Source organism: Lontra canadensis, unplaced genomic scaffold (assembly GCF_010015895.1).
Source record: "Lontra canadensis isolate GAN:19392208 unplaced genomic scaffold, GSC_riverotter_1.0 scaffold51, whole genome shotgun sequence".
NCBI classification, from domain to species: Eukaryota; Metazoa; Chordata; class Mammalia; order Carnivora; family Mustelidae; genus Lontra; species Lontra canadensis.
In genome coordinates, this window is record NW_022631045.1 from 4,986,110 (window position 1) to 5,005,137 (window position 19,028).

Genomic DNA, 19,028 nt, shown 5'->3' on the forward strand with positions numbered 1-19,028 from the left:
ACTGCTATGGTGCCTATAACAATAGTAACACCACATACTTCCATTTATAAATGCTTTCATTTGTGCTACTTATTTAATTTCTCACTTTCTTTTCTGTTTACTGACAAAATATACCCGATGTAAAATCCCATAGGCTTCTCATGACTGTATCCCTTCCTAAGTCAAGAACAAGTTTTAAACTGCAAGTCTTAGGACCCAGGGCTGGCCAAACCAGGAGAATAATCTGTAACTGTATGAATCAGGGCCTGATACAGTTCCATTGTAAAGAATGATTATTATATCATTATATAGAAAGTAAGGGCTGAAATAAAATATACATAAATAGTGACATTCTAAATTTTAAAAAAAGCTTCCTGATAACCACTACCATTATTTACAAAAGGCAGACCACAACACACTTAATGAACATTAATCAATATAAACAGAAGGAGAGGAACTAATTTAATAATGTTATTGATATTAGGGCTGGGTCCTTCGAGATGAGAACTATATAGACATAACCACACTTTCAATATCTGCATGCTGTACAATTCTTCATTAATCAAAAATGTCTGGGTTAGATAGTGACCCTTGTGGCTTCCCTGCCACCCTCGACCCTGCCCCTTTTGATCTAGTCCGAGTCTCAGGAGCCGGAAGTCTAAAAACCTCATTCCTTATCCTCTCTGGTAGTAAGGGTTCCAGGTATGACTGAGGTTCTGCCAATGAAACGCACCTGAACGGTCCACGGGTCAAGTCTGAGCCACTGCCTGCTTTTGTAAATAAGATTTTACGAGGACACAGCCACATTTCTCTGCTAACATACTGTCTACGGCTGTGTCACCCCCAGCAAAGGCGAGTAGCTGTAGCAGCAGAATCTGTGTGGCCTAGAACAGTTACTGTGTGGCCCCTTCCAGAAAAAGCTCGCTGATCTTGCCTGGCTATGTGGCTGCTAGCCACAGGGGTGGTGGGAGAAGCAGAAGCACTCATCCTGAGACTGAAAATCCAGCGGTGACCTGTTGACTTCTGTTTCTTTTGTCCCTTCTAATGACTTTAAAAGCATCCAATTCCCCACAGTAAATCCCTTTCTGCTTCAAATATCTAAAGGAATTACTGTTACAACTAATGACTGATACTCTTTCTCTTTGCCTATTTACATGGAAACAAATATCATGGAGCCAGTGTTCTAGAATAACACACAACATACCTGACTCTAATTCAGGTTAAGCTTTTAGGAATTCTATTAGCCATTAGCAGTGATCTATACTGAGCTCCTTGGAGGCCAGACTGGCTTGAGACGGGGAGCAGAAGCTAAATCTAAAATTACCTCAGAACAAGTCATTTCTGAGATTGTATGGGTTTTTCTCAGGGAAGACAGAGAAAAAAAATCTGTAACATTCAATATTTTAATGAAGAAATAATGATATCAACCTTTATGTCTATATGATGAGTTTCTGCTGGACACAACAATTTTTGCATTCCATTTCTTGACTGGCCAACTGTCCAGTAGCCCATGAACGTCTGCTCTGGCAGAGGCAACCTGGCAAGGATGATTTGAAAAGTCAACATTTTTTCTTGTTTCCAAGTCATAGAAAAAAAAAAATGAGCCGTCTATTATCAACCACATGAATAAATTTGAAGAATGCTTCACTTAGGAGTGAGTTAGTTATATTTTATTAAAAGATAGTCTATAGTACTACATTTAGAATATACTTTAAGAATTAGATTATACTCCTGCCTTTTGCAATGACATGGATGGAGGTAGAGAGTATTATGCTAATCGAAATAAGACAGTCAGAGACAGACAGAATACCATATGATTTCACTCATATGTGGAATTTAAGAAACAAAACAAGCAAAGAGGGAAGAGCGAGAGGGAGAAATCAAGAAACAGACTCTTAACTATAGAGAACAAAAGTGATGGTTACCAGAAGGGAGGGATGTGGAGGGATGGGGGAAATAGGTGATGGGGATTAAGGAGTCCACTTGTTCTGATGAGCACTGGGTCATGTGTAGAATTCCTGAATCACTATATCATACAACTGAAACTAATATCACACTGTGTGTTAACTAACTGGAACTAAAATAAATACTCAAAAAAAAAAAAAAAAAAGGATTTCACATTTCTAAAACTCAGAAGGTAAAGTCCTGTTCTGTTTTTAACTTGATGACAATAATGAAGGTTTACATATTTTTTCCTTGAACTGGTAAAATACTTGGTGATTTAATACCTCAATTCCTAATAAACTATAGGAAGGATTTAGAGAAAAAAAATGAAGCACTCTAACCATTTTTTAGTCTATTTTTTAAAATTTGGAATCAAATAATATTATAAAATAACATAATATTATATAAAATATATATTATATATAATATAAAAAATAATAAAATCAAATAATAAATAGTACACAATACTACAAGTCCTATATTTGTTAGTTGTACAGGGCAATTTTAGCACTTTAACCTTTTCTTCTTTTTTTTTTTATACTTTGAATTAAGTATGATATACATACTGAAATATTCACACTAATGTATCACTTAGCCCTGAATGCACCTCTGTATCCAGGTCATTATTTCCACTAAGGGAGCTACTGTCCTGACTTCCAATGGAATTACTGTGTTTACATTCTTTTTTATTTAAAGTTATTTTTAGATAAAGCGATTTGTCAAAATACAGCAATCCTATAAAACCATAAATTTTTTAGAATAAAGCCTTTTCATTTTAATCATATTATCTCTTCTTCGAATTTTTTTAAAAAAAGAACCATTAATTTGTCATTTAGTTTATTATAAATTTCTTATTCCATGGCAAAAATGATTTAAAAAAATGATTCAGAGTTAAAAAGTTGTTTAAAAATAATGCATGTGGGACTATCAACTGAAATACATGCTTGGGATGAGTTTGATGATCATTAAAAGAGTGTATATTTATATTTAGAAATTATTTTATTTTCACTAACAGGAGTACACAATATTTCCATATGCTTAATAAGACCATTTAAGGCTCAGACAGTTTTTACATAAAATAATGGAACCAAGCATTCTGGTGGAATATGCTTCTTGTCCCTTTGAAATGCTAATGTCTGCCATATACACAAAAGAATTTTACAGTGAAATTCTTCAATTCATATGATGTAAGTCTCTCAAAAGGAGTTTTGTGCTTTTTTAATCTATCATCTAAAACACATTTTAAGTGTCTGGACAATTATCCTGATTGGTCAGCCACTTCCCTGTTTACTAGAAATGAGGTGGGAGGGGCACCAAATCAGGGGATTAACAGTTATTGTGTTTCCTCTTTTAAATGTAATAAAAACACATTTCAGTGTCAAAAGGGCAGATCTTGAAAACGTGTTGCAGACTAGAATCTCTCCTTGTTAGGGAATGAGCAGCATTCTTCACTTGTTTTCAGCAGTTCACTAAAGGAGAAGTAGATCTCTAAAAAGAGAAGGAGAAAAGGAAGGAAGGACACACCTTATCTCCCTCAAGCCTAGAAGACTTAGTGTAACAAGATGCAGGAGGCCTGGGTTCTAGTTCTAGTTCTTCCATTAACTAGCTCTGCAAACACGGGAAGGGAAGAGTCAGCTAACTGCTCCAAGCGTTATTTTCTTCCTTTGTAAAATGAAAGGGATGATATGTGCAAGCCTCCTCACAGATTTAGGAGTCTCTGATGATGGATCACTGGAGTGGGTAGAGGGAAGTGTCCGTGCTAAATTCAACAGCCCTCCAGTACCTTCGTGCTCTTAAGTGAAAATAGAACGAAAATACCTATACCTGCCAACAGAATCAGTGCCCTGACAGACAAGTCTGCTTTATTAAGGCTTATAAAAAGAGGGTCTAAATACATCCCAAATTAGCTCTTTGAAGACAACAGAAACAGTTACACATCTTGAAGTCTAATTAGAAGTGGACAATTGCTTTAAAAAAATGATCCCTGTGCACCTGGGTGGCTCAGTCGTTAAACGTCTGCCTTTGGCTCAGTCATGATCCCAGGGTGCTGGGATCCAGCTCCACATTAGGCTTCCTGCTCAGCAGTAAGTCTGTTTCTCTCTCTCCCTCTGCCCCTGTCTGTGTTCCTTCTCTCACTGTCTCTCTCTCTGTGTCAAATAAATAAATAAATAGATAAAATCTAAAAAAAAAAAAGATCCTTGATATCTACCCTAAAAAATGGATTTAATAGCCTTTAATAATCTCACAAAAATATACAGATGCTTAAAAAAAAAAAAACAAACCTTCATCCACTTGAGAAAAAAGTAAATTTATTCAACTTCTAGTTTTTATGCACGGTTTCTGGGATGCTCATGAGATCTGGTTTGAACTTGCAAACTCATTCAACATAATACTTATGGAAATTACAGGGTGCCTGGTTCCAACAAAAATTAGCACTAGCTGTTTGGTTGGCAGCATATGGGAAGGACGTTCAGGTACCCCATATAGAAACTATCTGGAACCACGTAACTAGATTGCTTTTGGCAATAACGGCTAAAACCAAAAGACACACGTGGGGTGTTCTGGAGTCATACAACAAACTGACTCCATCTTGCTTCTTGGTAACACAAAGTGTTGTCCTAAGACTTTTGCTGTGGGCTCCAGACTGGCCACCTGAGGTAAACCAAAGCCCCTCATTAATTTTTCACTACTAAGTCCTCCCAATAAGCTGTGGAAAAATCTATTACTAACTGTTTCCCCTTCAAGAAGTCAGTAGTCAGGGGAAGGGGAAGCAGTGTATTTGGGTGCATGAACAAGCTTTGGTATTGGAAACATAATCAACACTAATTCGGGGCTACCTCTAAAGGAATAACCAGTTAACAAAATGCCCTATATTCCATTACTGAAATCTGTCATCCAATTTTAACCACACTTAAATTGTTTATACCTGATTTCAAGGAAATGACAGTGGCATTTTCCATGATTTTTAGATCCTGACACTTGTGTTGTTTAACTCTATTAAAGTCTTAGTTGGAATGATGTCTGGATTTGATTGTAAGGGGGAGGAGGATGAACCTAAGGCCTATAAATAGCACTACTTTTTATCTTCAATGTCATTCATGAATTTATGTTCTTTAAAACAATTAAGTATTTCAATTCATATGTTGTGATGTTTCTTAATCCCTTTTGGAAGTATTAATAAAGATCTGGAAGTAAAAGTTTGAACTGAAAGAAAGGTGAATACCAAAATTATGACTCAGATCAAATTATACAGAAGGCAAACCAAAGTTTTTTTCTAAGCATGCACACAATTCATAACATGATGGATATGGACCCCAAAGCCGAGTAATAGAGTCTGAATGACATGCAAGAGATTTGTCTAAGATTGTTTCCATAAAGAGGTGATCTGGGGTTTTAAAGAGTATGTTCTGGGGAATTTCTGCCTTCTCTGAACATTTGCCAATACTATTTCTGGAGTCTGAAAGAAACACATGAAAAAGATTTGTATCTTTCTAGGGGCATTATGCAATTGGAAGTTGTTGATGTACCTATTAGCAACAATTCCTAAAACATTTCCTTACCACAAGAACTACTAATTTTCATGGGAATAGTGGAACCCCTCGGGGTAGTTCCATCAACTCTCAAAACTTCATCAATTACTACCATCTTGAAGAAGAAAGAGATCAACTCTGATTTTAGCAGTCCTCACACACCTGATGTTTTAAGTCTAACCTCTCACAAAAATTAGTTTGGATTGTCCCACTGAGTTTACCAGAGCCTTTCATGGAATAACCCTGACAAATATTTCCACTTTTGGCTCTTATGCCTTCCTCTCACTCTCCAGCCAATTTAGGCCCTTGCCACTTTGAACTGCTACTTGCTCTTCCTGAACAAGCTATGCATTTTCATGCCTCCATGAGGCTATTACCTCTTCCCAGAATTCCTCTCTGCTATTGCCTTCTCATTCTTTAAAGCCCAATTCAAACATCACTTCTCCTTGCATCTCTTGCCCATATTTCTTTCTGAGAAGAATGAATCTCTTGCTCTTCTGGTTTTCCATGAAACTTTGCACACTTGGAGCTCTTATAAACTCTTAGGATACAGTTCTGTAGAATTTGCTATTTTCAAATTTAAGGCCTGATAGAGAATAAAGTTTTTGAAAGCAAGGTCAGAAGTGAATCCTTCCAAAGATTTGTGTTTACTAAAAGAAAAAGTCAGCATACTTAAAAAAAGGAAATAGAAAAGTCCCTTAAAACACTTTGTTATAATGGATCTTACTATTTCCCAGTTATACTCCCTTACTTGCTAGAAACTTCTGAATCTCCCTGCCCTATAATCTCTTGTGTTGCTGGCAAGTTAATTTTGTTTTGCTCCATAAGCTGCGCGCACGAGTATGTGTAGGTGTGTTTCCTGTCTCTGCCTGGTTCTGCATTAGACACGATGGCTTTCACTTTCTAACTTAGACTCGTGTTCCTCTGCTGCCTAGGTCCTGCTGACGTCACAGAAATGAAGAGTAATTTGGATGCATGAGATGGAAAAAGATCAGGGGAAACTTGCTATTCTTGGCTAACGGTTCTCAAATATGCACCCCAATATCCAGAATGACTGTGTGGTCTTAGTGCTGGTGCCTCGCATCACTCTGTGCCAGAGCGGACACTGTCAGCTTGCTCAGCATATCTCTGGCTTCCTTCCTCCTGGAAGAAGGTGCCAAAGTACGGTTCTGGGGCCTGGGATTCCTTTCTCTCCTCTTTCTTTAAGTTTTACTGCAAAAACTTCTCTTTGTCTGCCATCTGCTTTACCAACCACATCTTAGTATTTTCTCATCTTCAGTTCTTCCCTTTTCTAATTATCCACATCAAGAATGACAGGGATTGAATTTTCCCTAGTTGGAAATTCCCCACCCTTTCAACCCTCCCCACAGAAAACCTCTGTTATTTGTCACTACAAGGACTAATAGGATGAGATAAACCAACCACGAATATAGCACTTTGAATATAACACTGCAGAGCAAGGTTGGTACTTTACCTATTTTCCCAATGAGATGAATTCATTAAGGGTAAGGCTTACATCTTACTTGAATCCTTGACTCTCTGCTACTCAGAATCCATCCCCTCTGCCACTGAAATCTCTCTTGCTCTTGGGCCTCCTTTCCTTCCCACTGCCACAGGCCAGCCCTCACTGATCATCACCTGGATGAAGGCAGCTGCTTCCAGGCAGGTCTTCCTGCTGTCAGTTTCATTGGCTTTGAGTTTGTTGTTGTTGTTTTTAAAGGGAAAAAAAAAAAAAAAAAAAGCAACCAAAGGAATCTTTCTAAATTACACATTTGACCATGCTACTTTTTGGCATCAAATTCTTCTGGGATTCCCTCTGACTCTTCTCTCGCTTTTTAGCCCCATCACGAGGCATGCCCTTACTCCACCCTTTGAATCACTAAACTACCACAGTTTCCAAAGTGTACCCTGGCCTCTTAAAACGGTCTCTGCTTGAAGTGTTTTCTTCTTTTTTGCATGGAGAAGGCCTAGTCATCCCTTAAGCATTCAGCCTGGTTAATCCTCCCTGACTCTCCCCGAGGGCAGAAGGCAGCAATCCTACCTCTGATTCTCTCTAGTGTGGCTTTAACAGAACACAAGTCACTCTTTACTTGAGTGCTTCCCCAATTAACTCTGAGCTCCCCAAAGGCAGGTATGAATACTTCATCACCTTTATATTTCTGACTCCCTACCTTGTGTGTATTGATGGGAGAAACAAAGGCAAAAGAAAAAATTAAATCTCCTTACTGCCGACAGCCCACTGACAAGTCTTTAAAACTGATAGCGTGACCTTCCTCTGGGAGCTCAGCTGCCTGGATGTTGACACTTTGCTAAGGGCAAAAGGCAATCTTAGCCTGATCCCCAGGATCCTCTTTAACAGATAAAAATTCCTTTGGAAACTTCCTTTATCTCTACCCCCTAATAGACATGTTGGCAATACGGCCCACTGATAGACATCTGAGGGGTCTCCTGACTGAGGGTTTACTAAACAGTAATAAATGACCTTTTCCTAACAATAGCTAGCCCCCTCAGGATCCTGGAAACCTTGTTTCCAAAACACACCGGAGGCTTGTGCTGTCCCTAACCCCTCCGGACTTGAAAGTATATAATGGGCTACTTCTTGTGACCTCAGTGCAGGTCTTTCTGCCCATGGGTGTTGTCCCTGTGCTTTAATAAGACCACTTTTTACACCAAAGACATCTCAACAATTCTGTCTCAGCCATTGGCTCCAAACCCCACCACTTTAAAGAGCATCATTTACCAAATAAATGCTCAAGTGTTTCTTAAATAAATAAACGCCTGGCTACATCAGAACTGCCAACATCTTCACCTGCTTGTTTCTCATCTCAATGGCAAGTTGCAAACCACTACAGCTTTCTTCCCCCATTGCATCCTGATTACATGACTGAATAAATGATGTGATCTACTTTGCAGGTGTATTTGGAAGAACCAGCTATAGGTGGAGACTGGGAATTTCTACGCAGGTAGGTGACAGATTATCACTTGCAAATGCTCAAGGGAATCCAAGGATATTCTGTGAGGCTCTTTAAGATGGGTATGAAAGAAGATTCATAGACCTTAATGATTTGTATGTAGACTGGTTATATTTTAATTTTTTTCTGTACCTTCATAAAGGAGTTGAAAGCAAATAAAATGGTTGTAAAGCTACTTTATCATATACCAAGAGAATATGGGGCAAAGGCTATGAAACTATAAAACCCAATACCACCCTTCTGCTCATAATAGTTCTGGGATGTCATTATGTAAATCTTATTACTTTTGAAAACTAAGAGTTCTTTTATGAAATGAAAGTAAATCATCATGTAGAGTGGACTAGTATACCTTAGAACTCCACAATCAGCATTGTGAGCTTATTTGTAAAAACAAGGACTACAAAAAGAAAATTATAGCATATAAGAGTTCAGAAAAATGGAAGGAGAAGCACAACACTTTAAGAAGAGACTCGTAATGCGATAAATAGTAAACCAATCATTATTCCTATTTTCAAAAATAAAATTAATGAAATTACTCCAAAGAGATGTCCCTGTTGGAATGTTCTCTTGGATGCCTGTGGTACACCAAAGTTGGTTTTGGTGAGGAATGCAGCTGCTATTGATGTTCCAATTAATTACACAGGATAAGTCTTTAACATAGAAAACCAATTCCAGGCAGATACCCTTTCAAAGACATTCAGTCTAGATGAAGCTGTCCTGTCCGCACGTATGCACAACTATTTTTATTTTTGTTGCTTTAAAAGTGTTGTCTTCCCTCACTTGAGAGGTTTACGTTGATGTCAACCAATGCATAAATTTACTTATATTGTGTTGAAATGCAATAGAAATGTCTGGTTAATGTGATTTCTCCTTTGCCATTGGTCACGGTGCAAACATTCCACCCTGAGGGCAGGTGTTGCAGTTGGTGTACCAGAGGCAAAGATCCCCAGATACAGCGATTTCAGAATAGACCTTTACTTCATCATTTTTATTTTATTTAAATAAGAAAATGAAAAGAATAATTCCAGTGCCTAGACAGTTGGTGGACATTTAAATAATAAAATATAGAAAATAATACATAAGTTAGAATACTCAAATAGTATGGAAAGTGGCACTTCCTGTCTCTATTCTGGGGGCCTCTCTCAAAGGCAACTCTCAACAGCTACCACTGAATTTTTTTAAAAATTTTTTAATTTTTTATTTCTTTTCAGAGTAACAGTATTCATTGTTTTTGCACCGCACCCAGTGCTCCACTCAATCTGTGCCCTCCCCAATACCTACCACCTGGTTCCCCCAACCTTCCACCCCCCACCCCTTCAAAACCCTCAGATTGTTTTTCAGAGTCCATGGTCTCTCATGGTTCACCTCCCCTTCCAATTTCCCTCAACTCCTTTCTCCTCTCCATCTCTCCTTGTCCTCCATGCTATTTGTTATGCTCCACAAATAAGTGAAACCGTATGATAATTACCATTGCTTTTTTAAGTTTAAAATGTGAACCCAGTTAAGAAGTTCAGTAAAAATACTGGCTGGGGTGCCAGTCAGTTAAGCATCTGACTCTTGATCTCAGGTCAGGTCTTGATCTCAGGGTTGTGAGTTCAAGCCCTGTGCTGGGCTTATTTAAAAAAAAAAAAAAAAAAGGACATGATTCTTCATCTAGCAAATATACATCATAAGGAAACATATATAAAACCTTTTTAATTTCCTCAAACTTGTATTCCCTTTGGCTACTACAAATTAACGATTGGTAGATAATAGGTAGTCAGTGACAAACAGGCAGTCAGTGCTTATGGGGTACCTGGATGGCTCAGCTGGTTAAGTATCCAACTCTTGATTTTGGCTCAGGTCATGCCTCAGGAGTGTGAGATCGAGCCCCGCAGAGGGCTCTGCACTGTGGGGGGAGCCTGCTTAAGCATCTTTATCTCTACCTCTGCAACCCCTGCACCTGTGCGCTCTCTCTCAAAAGAACAACAACAAACAAGCAAACAAACAAAAAACAAAACACCACAAAACAAACAAGCCAACACAAAAAAAGAAACTAGCTTAAGAATAAACTGTGAAATTTAAGAAACAAGGCAGAGGATCATAGTGAAAGAGAGGAAAAAACAAAGCAAGGTGAAACCAGAGAGGGAGACAAGCCATAAGAGACTCTTCATCTCAGGAAACAAACTGAGGCTGCTTGCTGGGAAGGGGGTGAGGAGATGGGGTAACTGGGTGATGGACATTGGGGAGGGTATGTGTTGTAATGAGCACTGGGTATTATATAAGACTGATGAATCACAGGCCTGTACCTCTGAAACCAATAATACACTGTATGTTAATTTTAAAAAGAATAAACTAAGCAGCACTTAAAAAAAGAAATCAACAGAGTTGAGGACAAAGAATTTTAATATTTAAATATTTTATAGACATGCATGTCTCCTAGGGGCAGGGAGAGAAAAATGCATAATGCTAACTTCACAGGGTAGAGATAATTTCTCTGAACGTTTGCTTTATTTAAAAATGACCATAACCTTTGAGAAGATTCCTAAATTAGTCTTGTGTTACAAATCAGGAAGAAATAATGGCCAGTATGCTTTTTATGTATGGCAGCCAAATAAAGTTTTCTAGTTTGTTTTTATTTTTCTAAATGAATTACCTTGTATTTTATTTCATGATCCTTCACTATGTCAGGAAAAAAAAAAAAAGAAAGAAAGAAAACTTAACTGGGAATGAAGAGGTCTCTCAAATGATCTTTACTGTTACAAAGTCTATGTTGATCTACTTTCTCACTTACTTTTCATTGTGAAATATCACTGGGGGCTACACCTCCCCCCACAAATCTGAATCTATCAAAACTCTGTGAAGAGTTACACATGTATGACATCATAGACAGTGATGTTTCCAAGTTGCTTAACTAAAATCTCAGGGCACTTTTAAAACAATTTCAGTTAATTTTCAATATCCAAAGAGTAACTTTGAGTTGTAATTTGCATATCAGTCTGCCTTCATTTGTCCTTAGAATTGGAATTAAAATTATGTATATGTATACGGCCTAGAGCAATCTATACCTTTAATGCCATTCCGATCAAAATTCCACTGGTATTTCTCAAAGAGCTGGAGCAAATAATCCTAAAATTTGTATGGAATCAGAAGAGACCCCGAATTGCTAAGGAAATGTTGAAAAAGAAAAACAAAACTGGGGGCATCACGTTACCTGATTTCAAGCTTTACTACAAAGCTGTGATCACCAAGACAGCATGGTACTGGCATAAAAACAGACACATAGACCAGTGGAACAGAGTAGAGAGCCCAGATATGGACCCTCAACTCTATGGTCAAATAATCTTCGACAAAGTAGGAAAAAATATACAGTGGAAAAAAGACAGGCTCTTCAATAAATGGTGCTGGGAAAATTGGACAGCTATATGTAGAAGAATGAACTCGACCATTCTCTTATACCGTACACAAAGATAAACTTGAAATGGATAAAAGACCTCAACGTGAGACAGGAATCCATCAGAATCCTAGAGGAGAACATAGGCAGTAATCTCTTCGATATCAGCCACAGCAACTTCTTTCAAGATATGTCTCCAAAGGCAAAGGAAACAAAAGCGAAAATGAACTTTTGGGATTTCAAGATCAAAAGCTTTTGCACAGCAAAGGAAACAGTCAACAAAACAAAGAGGCAACCCACGTAATGGGAGAGGATATTTGCAAATGACAGTATAGACAAAAGGTTGATATCCAGGATCTATAAAGAACTCTTCAAACTCAACACACACAAAACAGATAATCATGTCAAAAAATGGGCAGAAAACATGAACAGACACTTCTCCAATGAAGACATACAAATGGCTATCAGACACATGAAAAAATGTTCATCATCACTTGCCATCAGGGAGATTCAAATTAAAACCACATTGAGATACCACCTTACACCACTTAGAATGGCCAAAATTAGCAAGACAGGAAACAACGTGTGTTGGAGAGGATGTAGAAAAAGGGGAACCCTCTTACACTGTTGGTGGGAATGCAAGTTGGTGCAGCCACTTTGGAGAACAGTGTGGAGATTCCTTAAGAAATTAAAAATAGAGCTTCCCTATGACCCTGCAATTGCACTACTGGGTATTGACCCCAAAGATACAGATGTAGTGAAAAGAAGGGCCATCTGTACCCCAATGTTTATAGCAGCAATGGCCACGGTCGCCAAACTGTGGAAAGAACCAAGATGCCCTTCAACGGACGAATGGATAAGGAAGACGTGGTCCATATACACTATGGAGTATTATGCCTCCCTCAAAAAGGATGAATACCCAACTTTTGTATCAACATGGACGGGACTGGAAGTGATTATGCTGAGTGAAATAAGTCAAGCAGAGAGCGTCAATTATCATATGGTTTCACTTATTTGTGGAGCATAACAAATAACATGGAGGACATGGGGAGATAGAGAGGAGAAGGGAGTTGAGGGAAATTGGAAGGGGAGATGAACCATGAGAGACTATGGACTCTGAAAAACAAACTGAGGGTTATGAAGGGGCGGGGCGTGGGAGGCTGGGGGAGCCAGGTGGTGGGTATTATGGAGGGCACGTATTGCATGGTGTGGTGCATAAACAACGGATTCTGTTAAGCTGAAAATAAATAAATAAATAAATAAATAAATTTTAAAAATTATGTATATGTATAGTATTTGCCCCCATTAGCCTTCTAACCTTAAGCAATTGACATAACTTCTCTGTGTCTCAAATTCCTCATCTACAAAATGTAATACTAATACAATATGTGTGTGTGTATTTGTGTGTGTATTTTTTATATATATATATATATACATATATATATATATATATAAAACATTATATATGATAGGTTTTTTGTGAGGATTATCTAAATTCATGTAAGCGAGTGCCTGGAAATGTGCTGGGCACATACTTATCTATCAGTTGTTTACATTATTATCATCACTATTGTTGTTAATTAATGTTTAGAGTATTCATATTCCATTGTAAATCTATGAAATGGTAATTCTCTCAAGAAATGTGAAGTTGAGAGTGGCATATAAATGTAAGATTTAAAATATTGTATAAGTCACTTAAAATTATATTAAAAAAACAAGATTTTTTTCTTTTAAAACAAATGCTTCCCCTCAGCATGTTAGAGATCATAAATTACTCTGAAAAACACTTTTAGATTTAGAAGAACCACTGTGCTAATAGTATCTTTATTCCTAAATAAAAGATACTATTTTTGAAGTCAAAAATAAAAACTCATTTTAAGGAAAAACAAGAAAACTTTGTTTCGAAATTTATTATCTATCCCTACCATAGCAGATAACTGATATGCTTTTAGTTGGGTCTTTAGACCTAGTTGTGTGTGTGCACTCATTTTTCCCTCTAACAATGACATCTGAAACTCAACAGATCAGATTATTTTTTTTAAGAGCTCAGAATTTAAGCCAAATCTTTCTATTTCTGCCTAAATTTCTCCCAGTGTGACTCCTTATTTGACTAGGTCTGCCATCTCTTTGGCCTACTTGAAAGGAAACAATAAACAAACAAACAAACAAACAAAAAACCTTGGGAAGTACTGGTAGGAAGAGGCCAATGTAATGAGGGGGTCGAGGTAGCCAATTCTGATCTCAGTACTAAGAACTGGCGATATATTACAGATCAGGAAGAGCTGTGTTACACCTGACAAGCATGGTAAAATAGCCACCTAGGAAGACTCAGCCCAAAAGTACCAGGTTCAGCAAAGGTTTACTAAAGAAGATAAGTCATATTCACCTCATAATAGGATACTGGGCCTTTTAAAAATGTGCAGAAACCTATGAGATAGGTACCATCCTGCACTCCTCAGGAGAACAAAAGGAGAAGTGACAGCATCTCTTCTGGGAATTCACCAAAGAGCAGGAATGGGAACATCACTGAACAGCCAAAATACAGTCTGATTGCAGCTGAGGAAGAAGGTGCTGTAGAAAATGGTACCAACAGTGCTCTAGCATCATCTGTGCCCATGTGAAAACTTCCTTCTTCTACAATGTCTGCCTTACATCCCTTAGTTATACACAGTGGGTGCCAATTATTTTTCCGTCCCCATCTTGAGCGTGAATGTGAACACCTTATTCTGGACTCAATGTAATTTTGCTCCCATCCAATAAACTGGATTAGAGAACAAGATGAAGAGGCTGTAGCAAGGATTTTTCATTCAGGGCAAAGTGATAGTAACAATAATTAAAATATTTTGTCTTTCTTTTTTAGGAACAGAAGCCCAATGAAGGCCTTTTTCACTGGCATAATATATGCGGAGGAGGGCAGAGGCAGCCTGGAAGAACTGGGTTAGCAAAAGGTCTAGTGAAGTACAAGGTTTAGCAAAAGGCTTAGAAAAGTCAAAGCAAATTAGAAGACCACATGGGGACAACTTTAAAACTTCAGAGGTCTATGTGATTACTATTAATGATGTGCTACTCTAGGGAGAAACAAGAAAATGTCAGTATCACTCCTTTCTTATTTGTTTAAGGGGAGAAAATTAAGATTACATTAACATGCAAAGGATGTTAGAATAGGAAGGAATCTTATCAATAAAGTTAACCTTATTAACTTTATGAAAATGACCCTATATTCTGGCTTCACTAGGACAGTCTTATTTTACATTTCTTTTTACAGTTATTATTACATGCATCCTCTTCCATTGTTAAACATGTACTAATTAGATGTTGTCGACTATAATTATGCTATTTAAAATGCCCTCATTTTGTCAACAGGCTAAGATGTATTTCTCCGTCACTGACCAGGCACACAGGTTCAATATGTGACTAATTGTTGAATTCCCAGGCCGTTACTTTGTCACTTACCATGCTATCCTACCCAAAGTAGATGACCGATTGTTCAACAGTAATAGACGTATGGAACCTGTGGATCTCACTTCAAGGGCAACAAAATGACATCACAACTCCTGAGCTGCCCTAGTCATTGTAATTTACCAGCATGGAAACAATGCTATGAATGTGCAAACTGTAGTCTACTATTATCTCCAACCCAAGGGAAAATTCACTCCTCTATGAGTCTATTTTTAGCTATAAGCAGTGGGTGGACAACTAGCTGTTTCCATCCCCATCAGAGGCATGAGTGTGACCATCTTGTTTCTAGGCTCAATGTACTGTTTCCATAGATAAGTACTAGAATTGGAATTAACTTGCCAGAATTTTTCAGTTCAGAGCTGAGGACTGGAATGAATAAGTTAAACCATTTTATCTGTCTTCCTTAGAAACTTAAAGTGCCAACCATTTTCTTTTGATTGATCTTACCAACTGATATATATTTTAATTTTTATTTCAAGTTGTTCAAGCATCCAAAAAAAAAGTTATTTTTAAATCATAAGTCTGGTTTCCATGAAGCCAAGACTCTATAGAAATTTGTTAACAGTAATAAAAACCATCTTACTTCCAATTGAAAATAAAGATACAGTTCATAAAAAAGAAGTAAAAAACATGAGCACTTATAGAAGTTTGCACATTAAAGATAATATCTTGAACTCTCCAATATAAAAGGTATGCTATTAATAAGTTAGCAAACTAGTTTCAAAATGCCTACAAACATTGCTAATCAATCAGTAAAACCGTAGAGAAAATTGTATGTCTTAACAACAGATACCAAATGACTCTTTCCAAAAAAATTTACTCATTCATTAATAATATCAACCAATTCACTGATGATTTCAAACATAACTCCATCTTGTGCTTTTACCACAAAAGGGAAATATTTGTTTCTCTTTAAGAATCTTTGAAAAAACTGTTAAAGCTTTAACAATTTATATTTATTTTTATTTGTATATATTCTGACAAGTTTTTATAATAATGTCAAAGAATAAATAAATAAGGATGATATATCCACTTAGGATATACATGTATATGTATGTATGTGTGTGTGTATAGCTGGACTAGTCATTAATTTATACTTAGCAATTTTTTTTTCTTTTTTAAAGTTTTTTCTTTTTAGGGGGAAGCAGGCTCCCTGCTGAGCAGAGAGCCCGGCACGGGACTCAATCCTAAGACCCTGAGATCACGACCAGAGCCAAAGGCAGAGGCTTAGCCACTGAGCCACCCAGGTGTCCCAACAATTTTTTTCTAAGGAAGGTAGAGAGTGCCTCCTATATGAGACTAAATTTAAGTAATAATTTAAAAGTTATTATTGTCCCTTGAGAATTATGGTAATTGACTATTTTTTAATAGAAAAGATAGCATTAGATGCATTATCACTTGAGTGACAAACATCTAAAACTGTGTTCTAGTGAATTTGCACTGAACTTAATTACAAACTATATCAGCTATCTTTCTGGTAAACAACGTATTTGCAGATTCTTTACTAAGGTTAAGTATGTAGCCCATAATTACAAATTAAAAGGCAGGCAATTGGCCTCCGTGAAACAAACCCACTTGTTTTCACTACCTCTTTCAATCTGTCGAGCTGAAATAAGAAACCAACATTCTCTTAAGTTAATATGATTATAATTTAGAAAATGATCACAACAGAAAAATCTATGATGACATAAACAAGATCTTAATGAAATACATATTACCCCTTTATGTAGCTTTCATGTTTGTACCATGATTTTGCACCAGATTAGGAAATGAGAGTCATAGTAATTCAACAAAAGGACAGAGACTGTTAAAGAAACAAATATTTCCCTTTATTGGATAACATTACATCTACTCATGGCACAGTCAAAATAATTAAAATTCTCAATTTACAGGCCTATAAATAACGCTATTTGACTGAAATCCAGCCAGCAAATAGCAACATACATGTGAAAAGCTTACTCATGGAATTTCCGCCCCAGGCCAGTTTAGCAGCATGTAACAGTAGTTCAGAATTATCACCATTTAAGAATCAGAATAGTAACCCCCAAGAGTATCTGACAAGAATGAGTCTGCCTTACTCCTTCGCCAGCTGCACACTGGTTGGTTTTGCTCCAACAGGTATTCCATATTTGTGCAAAGTGTTAATCAAAATCTCCCTCATGTCATTGTTGTAGGAATCGAAGTCAAACACATTCCTAACCACGCTGGAGAGACCTTCAGTGGGAAATTTCTGTTTTAATAAAAAAAAAAATTCCTTATGACACATGTGATTTATAAAACTGATAGAACAATAATGATTGCATCAACTTTAGCAAATATTTACAAGCCTTGTCAGGTAACAAGATAGGAGTAATATACACATTTTTCTTTTACTGTTTGCTCTGATAGCTTAATATTTTCTTTTTCAAATAAATACTAGAATTTGAGGGGGCATAGCTCCTTCTCTCAAATGCTAAATCAGTGCTTAGATCCTGTCTGGTGACTTCCACTGCCTTTAAAATAAGTAGTAGATTGACAAAATTTAAAAAATGCTATTTATATAGATAGAGGAGTGTTGAATATCTATACAGAAGTAATTAGAGAAATCACAGGTCTATGAATAAATGAAAGATAAAGGAGTAAGAAAGAAGTAAAGAAGAACATAGTAAGTACAGTGAATAGACAGGAAATAGAGGGAAAGAAAAATATTACTAACAGCAAGATTCATACTGGCTGGGTCCTCTGGGTCCTCTGGTGGCTCTGTCTTGATTTTCTCTAGGCTCTAGGAAATGAACTGGTCTTTTCATGGCTTAATATGCAGAATGAAGCTTTCTATTTTTCTTTCTAGATTTTCCTTAGAGGGTTGGGGACAGGTCAGAGGTCATGAGTCATTAGGTTGTGACTTTCTGCTCAGAGACTATTATTTATTATATAAGTAGAACTGACCTCAGTTTTTTTGTTTTCTTTACCATGGTGGACTATACATTGTATTTGGCTACAAAGAACTGCATTTTCCAGTCCATTTATTCTATCTTCTAGAACTTTCTTGCAGTATTTACAGGCATATCATAAATACTGTTAGTTCCTAGTAAGTTTTCTATCTTCACGTCTTTTGTCTTCAAAATGGAAATACTTTTCACTCAGATACCACATGCTTATTGTATAAAGTCGAACAGTAGTGAAGTTTCACTGCATTTCACTCTCTTGTCTTCCCTCACCCCTCAAAAAACCCCCACCAAATTTCCCAGCTCCTTGGTAATGGCCATGGCATAGAACCTTGCCTAAGTCAACTCAAAGGCTAAACGTCAACTGTTCATCAGTCTTCCAGGTTTAAAATTTAGATTACAAACACTTCATATTTTATCTGAATCAGTACTATATCTTAGAAACGGAAAGACTTGGTATACATTAAGCAGTCTAAAAAAACACCAAGATTGATGGTTTCTTTTAAAAACTTTATGCACAGGCATATGCCGTACCTGTAAATGTTTCACTATGTTGACAACTTCTCTGGTAGAATAAGGATAGTTAATAATCCCCTGGTCAGCTAAACTCCTCAGCTCTCCAAAGGCAGCCACAAGCTTCTGAAGGATGGGCTCAGGCACATTTGGTCCATATTGCCTGAGCATTCTGAGCTCTGAATGGGGTTTGGGATTATCAACTGCATGGCAGCTAAAAATATCACCTATAGGAGAAAAGAGATTCACATTCAGCATGCAAGTAATCCATTATAATGCCACAGGAAATACGGAATGACCATTTAAAGAGTCACTGGTTGTTCACCAAAGCACT

General features: G+C 37.1%; 1 protein-coding gene across 1 annotated transcript in view; it reads right to left on the minus strand.

Annotated features, from left to right (window-relative positions):
- VWA8 (von Willebrand factor A domain containing 8) overlaps positions 1 to 19,028 on the minus strand; it is a 329,596-nt gene that overhangs the window by 115,852 nt on the left and 194,716 nt on the right. Inside the window, exons 25-27 of the mRNA XM_032873943.1 lie at positions 18,716 to 18,921; positions 17,336 to 17,487; positions 1,408 to 1,516 (exon numbers count right to left, since the gene is read on the minus strand). Coding sequence (XP_032729834.1) covers positions 1,408 to 1,516; positions 17,336 to 17,487; positions 18,716 to 18,921 — 467 coding nt within the window. The remainder of the gene's footprint in view (positions 1 to 1,407; positions 1,517 to 17,335; positions 17,488 to 18,715; positions 18,922 to 19,028) is intronic.